We start from the raw sequence: 19207 nt of genomic DNA, 5'->3' as shown, positions 1-19207 counted from the left end.
AATTTTCTCCTCCCTAACCAAGCATTCCCACATGACCAACTGGGATCCGCTAACCTGGGAAATTCCTGCCCTGTATGCCTTGATGATTCACCGGATAAACTTGCTGGACCATTTGGGGGAGTCTACACTTCTACATCTATATTTATTTAATTTGGAGTACTTGACTGCCCATCGGAAAATCTGGAGTCTGAGACCCAGATTTACTGGTCAGTCCATAGCTAGATCGCTGGGTGGAGTGCTACACAAGTCCGCTTTTCCACCTTGAAGAATAACTGGAGCAAATCGTATTCTAACTTACCTTGCACTTGATTCATAACTTCTTGCTAGCAACTGAATGGCATTACCCAATGTTATAGAGAGGTCTGCAACCCAGATTAACTCTTCTGGGTGGAGGAGGATGGAAGGTGAGAATCTTGTAAAGAGCAAAACCAGACCTCTTGCAAAACCAGACCTCCTGCAGTGAACTGTTGAATGCTCAAAATGGCACTCTTTCATGCCTAATGTCAACTTCTTGTAATTTTAGAACTTTAACTTATTGTAAGTGTTTTTAAAAAATAAACCCTTGCTTTTCTTCAACAACAGAAAATGCTGGAAACACTCGGCAGGTCAGGCAGCATCGTGGAGAGAGAAACAGAGTTAACGTTTCAGGTCAATGACCCTTTGTCAGAACTGGAAAAAGTTGGAGAAGTAACAGATTTTTAAGCAAGTGTAGGGGCAGGGAAAGGGAGGAAAGAACAAAGGGAAGGTCTGTGATGGGATGGAAGGCAGGAGAGATTAAAAGACAAAAGGGATGATGGTGCCAAGGCAAAAGGAGATGGTAATGGGAAAAGTTAAGAAACAAAAGATGACTCTCTAGATGAGGTGCTTTTCTTCACTTCCTCCTCCCAGCCATCCAATGATATGGCTTGCAATCCTTCACTGATTTGATGGCCAGTGATGCATTTTGCTCCCTGTCGGTAACGGGTGCTGCCAACTAGTATTTTTGTAACCCAAGTAGTGTGTGTGTATCATGTGCAAAAAACAAGTGTTTTTTTGAAAATTATTTTTCAGGTGTACTAAACTACTAACTAAGACTGGAGATATAATGGTTTTCAAGGTAAGAGACCGTGACGAGATGGTGAAGAAAGTGATTGAACCAATGGCTTGTGAAGGGCTGCGCACCATCTGCCTGGCTTACAGAGACTTTGTTAAAGAGCCTGAATGGGATAATGAAAATGAGATTCTGAGTGACCTGACGTGCATTACTGTTGTGGGAATTGAGGATCCAGTGCGACCAGAGGTAAATTGGGTTTTCAGTCAGTAAATAACACACTTGCCTTTTAAACATTGTGAATCGCAAAGATCTGAAAAATTGGTACGTGCGTAGCTGTTGGATTATTTCCTCCATTATCTGTCATTCTGTAACTGTTAAAGTAGTGCAGTTGCCAGCTTGAATGTGCTATTTTTTTCCCTTGTATTATCTGAAACAGTTGTCAGTCTCAGTGAAAATTGGCCTGAGGCAATCTTTGATTATGTTGGCGTTTCCTGGACTGCAGTTACTTGCTGTCCACTCAATTGTCAAACATTAGGATATCCTACTATTGGTGCATTATGATGAGTGCCTAAGAACAGCAGTACTGAAACATCCGCAGTATTGAATAATGTGCTGTGTCTGTGGCTTCTCTGGTCGCTTTGTAAAATTTACATGAGTGTTTAATTTTATTATTTTTCTGGCTCTTTTTACAATGCCTTAAGGCTCAATGTAAAGTGAGTGCTAATGATGCAGAGTATTTATGAATGCAGTTTGTAATGGCAGCCTTCCTTCAGCTGCGCAGCCTTCATATCTTCATGTTGACAATTGGCTGATCCAAACTTCTTTGATTTGAGATGGTCAAACTTCACTCAGATGCTGAGTCCAGCATGTCCGAATCCTTTGTGAAGCGGGACACTCTCCTCAAGAAAACCAACTGGAGCTTATGCAGAATTATTCCCTCATGATTCCTTAGCTTCAGACAACTCTTGGCATATCTTAGAACCATGCCATGTAAATGCTTTCTTCCCCCCCCCCCCTGCCCCCGGTCAAGCAGGAAGGTTCCAGCTTCGCAGTATAGATAAATGCTGAGGCTAAAGTTTTCATGGTACAGAATTATTTTTTGACACCATTTAAATATAAATCTTTTTTGCACAGTTTGATCATTGAGATGCAGTCAATCTCCATGCATTGGGACAGCAATTAAGAGGCAACCAACACCTTTTAAAACAGTGATTTCAACTATTGATCTTTCAGGTCAGATGTCCATCTTTAAGACATATGAGCCTAAAATCTCTAGTGTGACTTTTTTTTAGTGCTCTCGTACTGTGCATGCGCACATATAACCTAGAAATTTATCTGCCCATTTGGGGTAAAATTAGGGTGTTATTTTATTTGCCGATCTCATCATCCCTCTGGTTTACCTCCTAGCGGAGCAATTTCTATCAAAAGCTGGACTCCACAGCACCACTGTTCCAATCCACTGTTTCACTGCTCCAGTGCTGTGATATTTAAATAGAAGCATTTCCTCCCAACTTCAGTCTAGGCTCCTGCTGCTGCTGCTTTAATATCTGAGGTCACCCAGCAAGATGTAGAGAGTGCAATTTCAAATTGACAGGCTGGACTGGAGTCGGGAGGGAGCGTTGCCATTTTAAATATCACCGCACTGGAGGAGTGGAACAACTGCTGGCAGGAATACACTGGTTGAAATGACAAAATTAGCAACATGTATTTGCGGAGGTCAGTCGTGCTGAAAATGATCAATTTGGTAGATCGAAGCCCTAATCTCAATTCTCATCTTGTAAGAGAGTCGTGGATTTTTAAGGTGGCATTCTTTCAGGCGATCTTGTTTACAGGTAACAACAGAAAATGCTGGAAAAACTCAGCAGGCCAGGCAACATCCGTGGAGAGAGAAAGAGTTAACGTTTCAGGTCGAAACCTTTCTTCAGAACTGAGAAAAAAGCAGGAAATGAAACAGATTAAAAGGCCAGTTTGGGGGCTGGGAAATGGGGGAGGGGATGAAAGAACAAAAGGGAAGGTCGAGAGGTGAAGAGACATTAAGAGATATTCAAGACGAGCCGAGATGGTAATAGGACAGGTAAAGAGACAAAAGATGGCTCTAGATGAAGTGTGAAATGCACTGGCAGAATGAGAGACAGCTGCCATGTGGGAGAGAGAAAAAGGAAAAGGCACAAACCAAAAGTGTGGATAAAAAATATATAAAAATATGATAGGGGCCGAGGTTATGATCTGAAATTGTTGAACTCGATATTGAGTCCGGAAGGCTGTAAAGTGACTAATCGGAAGATGAGGTGCTGTTTCTCGAGCTTATGCTGAGCTTCCGTGGAATAATGCAAGAGACCATGGACGGTGAGGTCTGAGTGGGAATGGAGCGGTGAATTGAAATGACCGGCGACCGGAAGCTCGGGGTCACCCTTACAGACTGAACGGAGGTGTCCTGCAAAGCAGTCACCCAATCTGCGTTTGGTTTACGGGTAGCCTTGTAAGCATTAGTATATTTTCACAATTAACAGTGTTTGCAAATACTGGGCAGTTTTTAGAATTGAACTTCTTTCTCCTACCACATTAAATAACGAGTCTGAGTGAAATAACGAGTCTTAGTGTAATAACGGCATTGAAACCTGCAAACAACATGAGCTCATCATATAGCAATAAAATTTGTTTATACTGAAATTCTGTTAAGCTGCTGCTCGGGGAGGCTGCATTGCTCCTGATGTTGTAGTCTTTTCTATCCAATCCTGAAAACTGGTCCTCTTAAGCAGATTTTAACACAAGTATTTTCTTCTCATTCTCAGTTAACTGCACAGCTTTATATAAAAATTACAGACCTCACAATTTTGATTAAATGTTCCATAGTTATTGACTCATGACTTCAAGCAGTCACCCGCTAGATGGCTACTTCTCCTGCATCATCATCATCTTAGGCAGTCCCTCGGAACCGAGGATGACTTGCTTCCATATTAAAAATGAGTTCTCGGGTGACTGAGTCCGATGCGGGACCTACAGTCTCTGTCACAGGTGGGACAGACGGTGGTTGAAGGGGCGGGTGGGTGGGGTGCTTGGGTTGTCGTGCGCTCCTTGCGCTTGGCTTCCGCTTGCTCCCGGCGAAGAGACTTGAGGTGTTCGGCGCCTTCCCCGATGCTTCTCCTCCACTTTGAGAGGTTTTGAGCCAGGAATTCCCGGGTGCCGGTGGAGATGTTGCACTTTTTCAAGGAGGCTCCTGCATCACTCACTCAACCATTGAATGTTTAGATGAGCACCCAGACCAAGACGGTCAAAGCGTGCACCATGGTGCGTAGCTACACAGGTCAATTCAACATTTTAAATGCAGAATTTCCATCTTGCTTTGTGACACTGATAACGTGGAAAATATTTGTGTTTGGAGTTGTTGGGTGAAGGGGTGGGGGGGGTTGGTGGGGAAGAGGCTGAAGTGGTAATTCTGTGATCCCACGCTTCCAGTGGGGAGCTGTGCTCCAGAGAATCTGGGTTTCCTGCTAGGAGTGTGGATCGTGGAACTGCCCTTGGTTTGAATTTGTAATTTTCTCTTGTTTTGAACCAGTCTTGAGCAGTGGAGTTTGAAAGCTCAAATTAGAAAAAACTCCCAATGACAGTACGCTAAGTAATAGCTTGCCAGCCACTGTTACCGTGGCAAATCATAGGCTGTTCAGTCTCGATTAAATTTAGAAGGCACAGACTTGGAAGAACAGACACAGATTTCTTTAATTAGGCTGCAAAGTATATGGTGTCAACAACAAATGGCAGAAAGCAGTCTAAATCTTAAGGGTGCAACAGTTCAAAGAATTCTGTGATCTCTTCTATTTGTCTCCTGCATCTACATTTTTTGTCCGTCCTGTAAGGCTGTCGATGCCTTTTGCAGAAGCTCTTGAATGGTTTAATTTACAGGTTGATGTCTGATCTTGCTGATTACTGTAGTTCAGTGTGTAATATCTGTAGGCTTAGTGCTTACTGGTTTTGTCACTGAACCAGCCAATAATATTCTACCCAAAAAAACTTCTGTACAATGCAGCTGCCATAACTGTTTCCAGAATCTTTATCAAAGTTAGTATATTATAACACTTAATGGGTTCCACATCATTATTTACAAATAAATTGCACTGAAATCATGCAATCTAATTTTTTAATTGATGTCCTCACTGCGAATAGCAGACTGTTGTAGATCACTTATCCTTGCCCTCCCCCCTCTCTCTCTCTGCCCCCTCCCCCTCTCTCTGCCCCCTCCCCCCTCTTCAGCTGACTCCCTACCCATCCGATGTTGTTGACCCCCTGAGCCTGTCACAGCGGCTTCCCTCTTGCTCCGACACGGCAAGAGAACCCCAGGTGGGCAGAGGAAACGCTTCAAGGACACCCTCAAAGCCTCCTTGGAAAAAGTGCAACATCCCCACTATTTTGCTACTTTGAACATTATCACTGGTTTGAAATTACCTTAACTTGGGCTCCTGTCCAATGGGTAACTATTCGACACCTAAAAGGCTGGGTGCCCCCTCCAGTACAATGTAAAGTTGTCTGTCTAACCAGTTGTACTTTTGAGACACGCATTCTTTACTGATATTCTAATCCTGCAAGATGCGCCATTGGTAACCATATTTTTCAAACTTTGCAGTTCATAAATGAAGCATTTCCTTTTTCTGCTGATTCCTTTCCTCATTAAAAATTCTAGTCTCCATAATATTAAAAAGGGTATAGAGGCACTGGCGACCGTGCAAAAAATATGTATTAGGATGATACCAGAAATGAGAGGTTATACTTATCAGGAAAGATTGGACATGGTGGGGCTCTTTTCTCAGAGCCTAATAAAGGTCTTTAAGATTATAAAAGGGTTTGATAGGGTATGCATAGAGAAGATGTTTCCACTTACGAGGGACACCAGAACTAGGGACCATAAATATAAGAGAGTCACCAATAATTACATTAGGGAATTCAGGCGAAACTTCTTTACCCAGAGAGTGACTGAAATGTGGAACTCGCTACCACAAGGAGTAGTTGAGGTGAATAGTATAGATGCATTTAAGGGGAAGGAAGCTAGATAAACACAGGAGGGAGAAAGGATTAGGTGACAAAGGGTGGGAGGAGACTTGTGTGGAGCATAAACACCGGCATGGACCAGTTAGGCCGAATGGCCTGTTTCCGTGCTGTAAATACTATAAGTAACAAGTTAGCCATTCCACCTCTAGTGCTTCCACTCTGCAGGTGGATGGATGTGTGAAAGCAGTTGCTGGTGGTGACCAGCTCACATTGTTCATCTCCCTTGCCTCTGCCCCCCCCCCCCCCCCCCCCCCAAAAAAAAAGAGGTTTTGGTGCCTACATTTTGCCACGGGCACATTGGTTAACCTGCACAGGACAGTACTAAGTTGTCTATGTCGGAAAAACATTTGAGGTTGAGCAAAATCCTTCAACTAGAATGCTGTGAGGAATCCTGAGAAAATATATTGTCCAAATTGATGGTAAAATGATGCAACGTTGGGTTTTGCAAACCCTCCATTTTGAGATAGTAGGTTTCTTCAGAAGTTTTTACTGAAATTGAGAACAAGTAGAATGATGTGCCCGTGGAATTGATAATTTATGAACGACGCTTAACAATGCAATCCAATTTTAATAATGTATAACACCAAGTACCTGATATCTTATCAGTCTGTTCCTAATTTAAATTCCTTGAAGTCACATGCTGAAGAACTTGTTCACAGTATGTCTGGAGATGCTTATTATCTATAAATAAACAAGTCCTCTTCTGAAGAGCCACAAACAGTTCAGTTGATTCCACTTCTTTGGTGAAAATAATTATACACCTCTGCCAGCTAATTTTATTGCCTGTGTTGAAAGGCATTTATTATTCCATGTCAGCTTACGTTGCTGTTTATTCCACTTAACCCGTTCACTGTTGCCAACTGTACATCCTGAATGATCTAAACACGCATACTGAAATCTGTTACCCTTCCTCCTCTTTCCTTCTATTCCCTGTCTCTCTCTCTCCACCTTTCCCACCCCCCCCCCCCCCCCAACCACACACTATCTTCTCTGACTCCTAAGCCCAACATTTGCCCCACTTTGCATCACTCTAACCATTGGACAGTAAATGTGCAAGTTTTCATAGAATCATAGAAGTTTACGGCACAGAAGGAGGCCAGTTTATGGCACCGAAGGAGGCCATTCGGCCCATCGTGTCTCTGCTGGCCCGAAAAAGAGCTATCCAGCCTAATCCCACTTTCCAGCTCTTGGTCCGCAGCCCTGTAGTTTACAGCACTTCAAGTGCATATCCAAGTACCTTTTTAAATGTGATGAGGGTTTCTGCCTCTACCACCCTTTCAGGCAGTGAGTTCCAGACCCCCACCACCCTCTGGGTGGAAAAAGCTCTCCTCCAACCCCCCTCTAATCATTGATACTCGACAGTTGAGGTTTCTGAATTCTTTAATTGTGATTCTTTTTCACTTTTGGAGTGGGATATAGTTAAGTGTTCATTCTTTGACCTGTTACCTGTAAGAAATGCTTATTAAAACAGCTGGCCATTTAGTTTTTTTTTTCAACCTGTGTGTACACACCTGTCTTTGGGTTGGAACAGAATGCTTCTTCCCTATCATAAACCTTTTTTTAGCACTGCTTTTGTGTAGCTTTCGCTAGCTGTGACATACTGTAAAATGAAGTGCTCACAAAATAGATGCATTCATTGAGTCTGTATGGAAAATGCATCATTGATCTGTATTAGGGAGGTTAAGGCATGTTGGTAGAGGCTGTGGTGTTAAATGCTCTGGGGGGTGGTGGTGGCTTCTGCTACATTTTTGTAAAAGTAACTATTTCAGTTTCTTTTGAGAGAATATCTAATTTTGTGAGCTTCGCAAAAATATCCCAACTCTTAGAAATTGGTTGCTATTATAGAGCCGCAAGAATGATTTGATGAAAAAGTTTGAAGAAACACGAGGAAATAAATTGATAAAGTTCTGTGAATTACTGTTTTGACTTTTTTTTAAAGGATTATGCAGTGCTCTGAGTTAATGATTGCAGTATACCTATCTCAATTTATTCACTGAAATTGGCTCACTGCCATTGCAGGTTCCAGATGCCATAATAAAGTGTCAGCGAGCTGGTATAACTGTGCGAATGGTGACTGGAGATAATATTAACACTGCGCGTGCCATCGCCACAAAGTGCGGCATCCTCCACCCAGGAGAAGACTTCCTGTGTCTAGAAGGAAAAGAGTTCAACCGGCTTATCCGCAATGAGAAGGGAGAGGTACGGTGCATACCGAATATCAGGTGCAGAATAACACAGTGGCGGGAAGTGACATCATTCCCAATGTGACAAAAGTACAAAATGAAGCTGAAGGAATTGTCCAAGCACTCTGTTGCTGCCGTGAGCTTACTCCAAAATTAAGGAAGGGGAAAAAAATGTAAAAATTTAAAATTTTTCTGCCATTCCTCCTCTTCTAAATATCTACGAGGACAGCTGCGCATCCTGCTGTCAATACTCTGCTAATGCCATATTGGAACTGGCCAGTAGCCCTATCAGGATTTTTGGGTTTCCTCTTCCCCACCCCTGCGCCCCTGCCCCGGCGTCCACTTCAATGAGGAACTGCCTCACGTCCAATGTTCCCTCTAATTTTTTGTTTTTTTGCGCGGCCCCTTTAAATTTGCTGCACAGCCACGTGTGTGTGTGGTATCTCTTCCAGCGGCAACAGCTGGTGAGTGGCCTGCACGTGCCCTTGTGATTGGCGCGCACCTTGGAGTGGGGGTAACCTTGCTCGCGTCTACTGTGCACCTCTATCAACAGAGTTAAACTTTGAAACTTGCTTACAGTAAATTTGAGGTACAGACTGCATTCTAAAACTAATACAGTTTTAATTTGTCAAAAGTGCACATTTTAAATTCCCAGTGAACTGCCTCCGATTCTTATCCTGTGAAATAAGACAGACTGCATCTTGCAGGCCTTTGTGATGTAAATACGTTTGCATGGTTCACGGAAGGATATTGCAAGGTTATTTTTTGTACGGGTTGTTCTGTGTTGTAAATATTATGAAGCTGTATTACTGGCAAAACAATGGAATGGTTTAAGGCATTTTTTTTTTTTTTAGTGCAATAGGTGGCAAGTATACCAGTCACTGCTTTGACAGAATAACTCACTGGAGTTGGCGAGAGAAATTTGTTTCTGTCGTTCTCCCTTGTGCAATTTTTTTTCTCCATGTTATTAAACAAATTTGGAAATAATTGCCAGTTTCATAATATATGGAGTCTGGCACCTGTACGATGGCATTAGTGATAAAATCCAATAACTTTCTTACAGTATTCTTGAGAGTGCTGGTTTTAAAAAATAAAAAAAAAGGGAAAAATTGCATCCATATCACATCTCAAGTTGTTTGACCTACAATGACGGCCAACCTGTGTCAGCAATGTCCCAAAACTAGCACGAAGATGAATAATCACCCATTCGGTCTTTGGTATTGATTGCGGAAGGAGAATATTCTTCCCGTTCAAAGGGAATCTTTAACCTCCACCAGGGAAGGCAGATGGGGCCTCAGTTTAGAGTATCAATAGGATGCTAACTCTGGCAACCTCAGTACTGCACTTCAATATTAGTCTAGTCCTGGAGCAGGCTTCAACCCACAACCTTCTGAATCTCCCACACTGATGATCCCAACGGAGCCAAGCTAATACTGGTCAGGAAAATGATGGTCTGTGTAGTGCAGCAGTTTTGATCCATTTTCAGCTTGAGCAGCAGCAGGTGTAACAGGTGATGATGGCCCGTCTGTGCTTTAAGCCTTGTTTGCTGTCCTACCACTGCTTCTGCAGCTGCTGAGTCACTAATATTCTTAAGTTGGAGCAACTGAGTCGTGTCTTCTGATAACTATGAGCAATAGTCTTTTTCAGTCAGTTCGCTGCTGGAATTCCCCTGGAAGAGAGGTGGTCTCAACAGGAAGGATGGGAGTTCATGTACTACCAAAGCAGCTCTTGCAAAATCCCACCATAAGTCAAAGGGAGAGAAATTTGGTATTGCCCCATTTGGGGTGCAAAGTTTAGCGCCTGGCGCTGATTATCACCTCCGACTGCAAACTTGGCATCTATCACCCCTGGAGGTGATTGGAGTGCTAAATCAGGTGCTACACACACCTCTCAAGGCGCTAACACCAAGGAGCGAGGCGCTGGTGAAGCTCATGTGATGTCAGTCAGCAATGGAACACAGACACACCGGTGCCGGCCAGTTCTTAAAGGGGAGGGTCGATCTTGCTCTCCATCCACACCTTGCTCATTGCAGCCTTGAAATTTGGCCTGGACAGACCTGTACATCAAATCTGCTGGAAAGAACAATGGAGAGGCCCATGGAAAGAGCTGAGTGCAGCCCCCATAGTCTCTTCTAAATCGATGCAAGGAAGGTCAAATCAAAATGAACATGCAAAGTGCTGCTCAGTACCCAAAACTCCTTCACACAGCGTTGAATCTCTCCAGAAGTGTGTCTCGCTCTCTCAGAATGCGCGGTGCAAAAATGTCACCGACCAAAAAAAAAGGCAGGAAGCGGTCGCCTTTAAATAGCACTCCCCCAGTCCCTTCCCGACTGCAAGACGCTCCCCTCAACCTGTCATTGCTAGCGGCAGGGGGCGCCACTCAATATCCGGTCCGGGGCATTGCATGCTCGACTGACGTCACGATCTGCGGGCGCAGGAGATCGTGGCGGTAGTGTTTAGTGCCGCCGCAAAATGTCTGGTCAATTTCTCGAGCGGCGCAAACATCACTGTGCCCGGGCGCCAGTTGCTTTGCACCCCATTAGTGCCCTCTTAAGATGCTAATGGGAGGCTCAAACCAACCGAATTTTTTCCCCCAAATTCTGGTAGCCTTGTATCACTTACCTAAAGAACTGACTATCTGGTCAAGTGATATTAATCATTGAACTTTGCACTGTTGGTGGGAGGTTGATGAGCAGCACTTTTTGCTTGTGCTTCAGTACATGTATGGAGCCCTCCTTTCCCAATTACACAATGCCGTGAAAACCTGGATTCGGCTTGCATTGTTCTAAATTAGTTATGCATCTTCACTCCTCGTCCTGTAGCAGATTCCAATCCCCAGGCGGGAGAGATCATGAGACTGTGATTTCACATGCAAGAACTGTACCAACTATGAGACCATTGGCAGTTCCAAAACTGGTGACATTCCAACCCTTCAATGATGCCAAGTCCCCCATCTTAATTACAATTCATTTGATCTGCCCTTTACAGGTGAAAAGCCTCGAGTGTTGTCCTTCAGCATGCAGCTCCGGCACCTTAACCACCTGCTGGGACAGGAACCATGGGCTGGATCACATTCAGTCCCAAAAGCCACAGTGGAGGCTTTCAAAGATCACAGTTGGCCCATGAGCTGTAAACTGAGTTCTCTGTACTAGATTAAAAAATACCCATTCATATTGGTGCATTGAAATGTACATTTATATCCTAGATATTTTGTGCTTGGCAATGGCAGATCTGATTCTTGCCCAGGACTGCGTGACGACCTGTCGATATATCTGGCTGACATTTACTTGGTGAAATGATTTCTGTGTTTGTGTTTTATCAATCATTTACTCTGCTCAGTCTGAAGAGTAACCAACGGTGAACATAAGCGGGTTCAGTCTGTTTCACATTGTGCTTGTACAATTGTAGGAGCAAGTGCTGACTGAGCAAACACAGGCTCTGCCGCAGCTGCAGAGCAAAACTTCCATTTTAAAATGGTTTTGGTACATACAGGAAACTTTCGTTTAACCAGAGGTTAAATGTCCGAAAAGCTCTATCTGCCGGCAAAATTCAGGAGCCGTTTCCTATAAGTTTTTTTACTTCTCGCTTTTTTTTCCCCAGTCGTGGCTCCCAAGCGTCTAGCTGAAGCTGTTGCTTAGCTACAGAGACGCTTTTAAGCTGCGGCCGACTGTTTTGAAGCTGTTGCTAAGCAACAGGGTTTGTTTGTTTCATACGGAGCTGAGAAGCTCCGTATGTTTTAACATTAGCGCTGGTTTATACTGCAGTTTTGATGGGACGGCACCAACTCGGTCCCGTCGGTGCCGGATACCAGAAAGTTTCCTGTATTAGTAATATCACTTTAATATGTGCAGACCCTAATGGTAACAAGTATGTTTGATGGTGAATAGTATATCAAAATATATTGCTATGGTTATTACAACAATTGGGGATCAGGCATGTCGTCTAGCGCTTTTGGGCACCACCTGATTTTGAGGCGATACCAGGAGGCTGCTGGCAATGGAATGGAGATATGTAAAGTTGAGGCACCCATGATGCTGGATCTTCACCCACTTTAGCACACCTCATTTTCCATCGCCAATTCTGATGGCTGGTTGAAACACCTGCCCTTTTTGGGCAAGCACCTGCAAATGAGGCAGTAAAGATGTATGATGGCCATAAGTCCCATTCTTCTGCCATATAGGAACAGGAGTAGGCCATTCTTGAGCCTATTTCATCATTCAGTGAACTGATGGCTGATCTGTACGTCTTTACCCGCCTTTGATCCATTTCCCTTGATGCCCTTGTCTAACAAATATCTGCCCATTCATATTCACGCCAGTACAAAATGGGCGTCCAGGGTTGATGAGCACTAAAGTGGAAGAGAAAGTAAATGTCTACATTGGCCAGTTAAAAGCTTACTGTGTTTCGTTTTTTTTTTGTTGCCAATTGCTTTGTAATCTGACTTCTGCCATTTACCGAGGAACTGCCATTCTCCTCTGTCCGTCATTCCTAATTCAAACAGGGAACAATGTCTTTCCCTTTGGGAATTCCCCTTTATCATTGCTTCTTAAAAGATCATGTGCAATAAAGAGATGCCAAGCTGGTGAGGCTGCACTGGAGGCACATGGCAGGCAACCAACCGCTGGTACCCACAAACTAAAGCATATAGGCATAGACATTCCTATATGCACTTGACTGAGGAGCAGTGCATACTCTCCAAAGAAGCCATCACTTAGTATGGGACTTGCCTTAAGATATTCTCTCAGCTATAATGGTCTTCAATGCCTTGTATTTCAGGGTGGGTCTGTAAGCCTGTGGTAAACCACTGTTATTGTTGTTCACCGTTGTTGTTGTTGCACACTGTACCTATGCATGCCTCAGCATGTCTCTGCTGGCTCCGCCCCTGGCTCCACCCACAGGCCCAGGTATAAAGGTGACTGCTCTGCAGCCCCCTGCCTTCTTGGAACCCAGTCAACCACGAGAGGCATGCTCTGTTCTTTGCTAATAAAAGCCTTTAGTTACTCTCCTAACTCTCCGTCTTTTATGAGTAATTGATAGCGCATCAATTTTATTAGCAAAAACAAAATGTCGACAACAAACGCTGAGCAGCAGGAGCTGCTGCGAGCCCTCAGACCAACATGCCTGGACCTAGACCCCCAAGAAGCAGGTTCGGCTACCAAATTCGCGCATTGGCTGCGTTGTTTCGAGGCCTACCTGCAAGCCTCAACTGTGACCCTGGATGAAAACAAGCTGGAAATCCTGGCCTCAAAAGGTGAGCCACCAAGTTTATACGATAATCCAGGATGCGACGACCTACACGGCGGCTATCGATCTGCTAAAAGGGCAATACGCATGCCCGGTAAATACGGTCTATGCCAGGCACCTCTTAAGATCCCGCAGACAGCAGCCCGGGGAATCGGTGGAGGCCTTCCTACGGGCACTACGGATACTCGGCCGAGGCTGCGATTGCAAAGAAGTATCAGCCGCAGCACACACGGAGGGACTGATCCGAGATGCTTTCGTTGCGGGTCTAAGGTCCGACTACTCCTGGCAGAGACTGTTGGAAAAGGGAGAAATGGACCTGAGAAAGGCAGTGTCCCTCTCGCTCGACGCGGCCCACAGGAATATGGACGCCTTCTCCCCTAACCGCTCCGCAACGTGGACGCCACAACCTTGGGTCATGGGACCGCCACCTTCAACTGCTGCTGCGATGTCCAAGGCACAGAAATGTTATTTTTGTGGCCAGGCAAAACACCCCAGAGCACGCTGCCCGGCGAGAAACGCTACCTGCTCCGGCTGCGGGAAGAAAGGACACTGTCAGCGCCTGCAAAGGTAAAACCGCTAACGCCAGCAGCGCCGCGTGCGAACCGTGGGGGCAGCCATCTTGTCCGCCATCTTGTGCTCCCCCAGCCGCGTGGGGATCGGGATCATGGGCGCCGCCATTTTGTCCGCCATCTTGGACGTCTCCAACTTCAACCACGGGGGACCCGGACTCAACCACCGCCTCATCTGACGACCACATCGACCCGCTCGACCATACACTGGCCTCCGTGACGCTGGACCAATCTCTCCCTCATCAACTGTCCAGGTCCATGATGGACATTACGGTAAACGGCCGCGCCACTACCTGCCTTTTTGACAGCGGGAGCACGGAGAGCTTTATCCACCCCGACATGGTGCGCAGTTACTCTCTCCCGGTCCTGCCGACGCGCCATCGGATCTCTTTGGCTTCCAAAGCCCAGTCAGCGGACGTCGTTGGCTACTGTGTAGTGACCCTTTCAGTACGGGGCACAGAATACAAAAATTTTAAACTTCTGGTCATGCCACATCTCTGCGCTGCCGTCCTACTGGGGTTGGATTTTCAGTGCCACCTTAAGAGTGTCACATGAGCGTACGACGGACCCCTCCCCCCACTCAGTCTGCAGCCAGCAGCTTTTAAATCGCCCGCCGCGCACCATTTGCAGCCTCTCCACCCTTAAAGTCCCCCCCCCCCCCCTCCTTGTTCGCTAACCTCACCCGCGACTGTAAGCCCATCGCTACCAAAAGCAGGCGTTACAGTGCCGGGGATAGGAGCTTCATTAAATCCGAGGTAGCGAGACTCCTGAAGGAAGGGATTATTGAAAGTAGCACCAGCCCATGGCGAGCACAAGTGGTGGTAGTGAAGACTGGTGAAAAACAGCGCCTGGTTATTGACTACAGCCAGACGATCAATCGCTACACCCAGCTAGATGCATACCCACTCCCCCGCATATCTGACATGGTCAATCAGATAGCACAATACCGGGTGTTCTCGACAATTGATCTGAAGTCAGCATACCACCAGCTCCCCATCAGGGCTGAGGACCGCCAGTACACAGCTTTTGAAGCTGACGGTCGTCTCTACCACTTCCTCAGAGTTCCCTTCGACGTCACCAACGGGGTTTCAGTCTTCCAACGGGAGATGGACCGGATGGTTGACCAGAACGCGCTCCAGGCCACTTTCCCCTATCTAGACAACGTCGCCATCTGCGGCCACTACCAGCAGGACCATGATGTTAATCTAGAGAAATTCCTCCGTATGGCCCAACGGCTGAACCTAACATACAACAAGGACAAGTGTATGTTTCGTACCATGCGCCTTGCCATTCTTGGCTGTGTAGTGGAGAACGGAGTCATTGGCCCCGACCCCGACAGGATGCGCCCCCTTATGGAGCTCCCCCTCCCCCACTGCCAAAAAGCACTGAAGAGATGCCTAGGGTTTTTCTCGTACTATGCTCAGTGGGTGCCCAACTATGCGGACAAAGCCAGACCCCTCATCAAGTCCACCTCCTTCCCCCTGACAGCAGAGGCCTGTGCAGCCTTCACTCCCATAAAAAGAGATATTGCAAGGGCCATGATGCACGCAGTGGATGAGTCCATCACTTTCCAAGTGGAGAGCGACGCATCCGACTTTGCCCTAGCTGCAACCCTTAACCAGGCGGGGCGACCCGTGGCCTTTTTCTCAAGGACCCTCCAGGGCCCCGAGATTCGACACTCCTCTGTCGAAAAGGAGGCCCAGGCCATTGTGGAAGCTGTGCGACATTGGAGGCATTACCTGGCCGGAAAACGATTTACCCTGCTCACTGACCAGCGTTCAGTAGCTTTTATGTTTAATAATAAGCAGAGGGGCAAAATCAAGAATGCCAAGATCTTGAGGTGGAGAATCGAACTCTCCACCTACAATTACGATATCTTGTACCGGCCCGGGAAACTCAATGAGCCCCCAGATGCCCTATCACGTGGTACATGCGCCAACGCGCAGGTTGATAGACTGAAGACCCTCCACAATGATCTCTGCCACCCGGGAGTCACCAGGTTTTTTCACTTCATCAAATCCCGTAACCTGCCCTACTCCATCGAGGAGGTCAGGACCATGACCAGGAACTGCCAAATCTGTGCCGAGTGCAAACCGCATTTTTATAGGCCAGACAGAGCAAGCCTGATCAAAGCCACGCGCCCCTTTGAACGGCTGAGCGTCGATTTTAAAGGGCCCCTCCCCTCCTCCGACCGCAATGTGTACTTCCTCAACATAATTGACGAGTACTCCCGTTTCCCGTTTGCCACCCCTTGCTCAGACATGACCAGTACCACGGTCATTAAATGTCTGAATGACCTCTTCGCCTTGTTCGGTTTCCCTAGCTATATCCATAGCGACAGGGGCTCATCCTTTATGAGCGACGAACTTCGGCAGTACCTGCTCGCGAGAGGTATTGCTACAAGCAGGACCACCAGCTACAACCCCCGGGGGAATGGCCAGGTGGAAAGGGAGAATGCGACGGTCTGGAAGGCAGTCCTTTTAAACTTGAAATCTAAGGGCCTTCCGACCTCTCGCTGGCAGGAGGTCCTCCCTGTGGCGCTCCATTCCATTCGGTCACTGCTCTGTACAGCCACCAATGCTACCCCTCACGAGAGAATGTTCTTCCCTAGGAAGTCCACATCGGGGATCTCGCTACCGACATGGCTGACTTCTCCAGGACCCGTCCTACTGCGGAAGCACGTGAGGTCCCATAAGACGGACCCCCTGGTCGAGAGGGTGAGCCTCCTCCATGCCAACCCTCAGTATGCTTACGTGGTGTACCCGGACGGGCGGGAGGACACAGTCTCCATACGAGACCTCGCACCTTCAGGTGCTCCCGAAACACCTCCCTCGCCACCCACGCCTACCCCCAGTACGCTTACGTAGCGTACCCGAGTGGGCGGGAGGACACAGCCTCCACACGAGATCTCGCACCTTCGGGTGCCCCTGAAACACTACCATTGCCATCCACCACTACCCACAACCCAACCCCACTAGACGGCATGCCGCAGCCCCAGGACCCGTCATTGACCACCCAACCACTCAATGAGACGCCAGATTCAACGTTGGATGCTGCACCATCACCGCCGCCACCACGACGATCAGGACGGCATACAAGGCCACCTGATAGACTTACTTACACGAACCTTTGGTACACTTCACCCCGCCGGACTCAATTTTAAACAAGGGGCGAATGTGGTAAACCACTGTTATTGTTGTTCACCGTTGTTGTTGTTGCACACTGTTGTACCTATGCATGCCTCAGCATGTCTCTGCTGGCTCCGCCCCTGGCTCCACCCACAGGCCCAGGTATAAAGGCGACTGCTCTGCAGCCCCCTGCCTTCTTGGAACCCAGTCAACCACGAGAGGCATGCTCTGTTCTTTGCTAATAAAAGCCTTTAGTTACTCTCCTAACTCTCCGTCTTTTATGAGTAATTGATAGCGCATCAAAGCCCAATGTCTGTCTACATGATGGTGTAACCCAGGAGTGTAACAGTAGTGTCCCATTGTGATCCAAACTGAATAATGCCTTTCACTTGCTCCTCTCTCGTGTTTTTGAAGATAACACTTAGTAAGATGTGGCCAGGTGTAAATTGTTCCGGTGCTTTATTTCACAGCAAGTGAATATATAAAACAACAATTATTATCTTGCTTGGTTCAATCGGTACAACTTGTCTCCAAAAAAAAAATAATAATAATCACACTGTGCCTCTGGGGACAAGTGCAGTATTAACTGGGGGTGAGCTACAATACACTCCTGCTAAAGTGACTATAATTGTTGTGCATTGCATACTGTGTAACTTTTCCTTACAAAAAGGCCTCCTCTTGGAGTTCCTAGAGAGTGAAGTCTTCCATGGACAGTAATAGGACCAGGGCAATGAGCCTGAGGAGGACCATTGATGGCTACAAGCCATTTTCATGCCAAACTGATAGGAGATCTTCCCTTGACTACCTTATCTTGCCACTGCATTAATGGTCCTGTCCTAGGACTAATATACCATCATCGACAGATCCTTCTCTGTTTGCATCAACTCATCTGAGCTCTCATTCATGCTGGCTGGTTAAAGCAACTTCTAAGCCTTGCCAAGAAAAATGTCAGCACATACAACATTGCCAATGCAACTGTAATTTTAATGACCACGCACACTGCATGTGTGCCTCGTGTTTCTTACCACCTTGCTTCCTCTTGGTGCCGGAATGTGATGGGTGAACTCTTAAACATAGCCTTGTGTTTCTCCTAGGTGCCACCTGAGTGGCTGAAGTGGTTGTTTGCTGCATTCCAAATGGTGCCTCTTGGGATGGAGGTGACCCTCACTTCATGGCAGTTAAGTCCTCAGGTGGTCTGACTGCAGGCAGCACCTCTTGTGCTGCTGCCTGGGCCGTCTGGTCCTTCATCCTTTCAGCCACGTGCAAGTATCGGAGAAGGAGGGATGGAGAATCTGCATGTACTACCATCATGCAACACAGCACTGTCCTGCATGTCCATTCCTCCCATGGATTGCAGTGCTGTGAAGCCATTCAGCATAGTAAGCGTTGTTTTAGAAATGGGAACCATGAGATCTGAATCCCCAAACTCTTCAGCCAAGGAATGACCTATCCTGTCTGCTGGCAGCAATGTCTTTCTTCCCATGTTGCAGTGCCAGTTCTTGCTCTCTTAGTCACCCAGTGCGCTCCTCTCTGGGTCAGTCTTTCACCTCGGTCAGATATCTCTTGATGCTTGAGATAGAGTTGAGTGAGTGACAACATGTGTTCTGAAGTGCGAATAGGATTGGTTCCACTGGTGCCTGGTTTTCATCTGGAGGAAGAAGCGAAGGTAGATTGGGTTGCTGAAGAGCAAAGTTCACTCGTCACTTTCAGTAGGAGTTGCGTAAGTGTTTCAAATTTTGCAGCAACAATTTGGTTCCTATTTCCCACACAAATAGGCGAAATCCTAGTCAGTGGTGTTCCTGACATCTGGAGCTCTCCCTTATCCAAATTAAGATAACTAGAAACTGCAACAGAGTCAGCCTGCTTCACACCTTCTGAAAGCATATCTTTTTTTCCTGACCTCCCAATTGTTGGTGTCTTGATCTGTTGTCTCGATGACCAGCACCTTGATATATTTATGCTGCAAGCTGATTTCAACGTTCTGTCAGGAACTTTTTCTCCAGTACTTTGA

General features: G+C 46.4%; 1 protein-coding gene across 6 annotated transcripts in view; it reads left to right on the top strand.

Annotated features, from left to right (window-relative positions):
- The window catches only part of LOC147105123 (plasma membrane calcium-transporting ATPase 1-like), a 268080-nt gene that overhangs the window by 197817 nt on the left and 51056 nt on the right, over nucleotides 1–19207 (top strand). For all 6 annotated transcript variants that reach the window (XM_086011218.1, XM_086011221.1, XM_086011219.1 and 3 more), the window contains 2 exons: nucleotides 1051–1279; nucleotides 8093–8272. In XM_086011218.1, coding sequence (XP_085867344.1) covers nucleotides 1051–1279; nucleotides 8093–8272 — 409 coding nt within the window. The remainder of the gene's footprint in view (nucleotides 1–1050; nucleotides 1280–8092; nucleotides 8273–19207) is intronic.

This window comes from Somniosus microcephalus, chromosome 18 (genome assembly GCF_052327205.1).
Source record: "Somniosus microcephalus isolate GS21.2 chromosome 18, FLI_Smic_1.0, whole genome shotgun sequence".
In the NCBI taxonomy this organism is placed as follows: domain Eukaryota; kingdom Metazoa; phylum Chordata; class Chondrichthyes; order Squaliformes; family Somniosidae; genus Somniosus; species Somniosus microcephalus.
The sequence above is the reverse complement of the archived record's forward strand: the minus strand, read 5'-3'. Positions and strand labels throughout refer to the sequence as shown.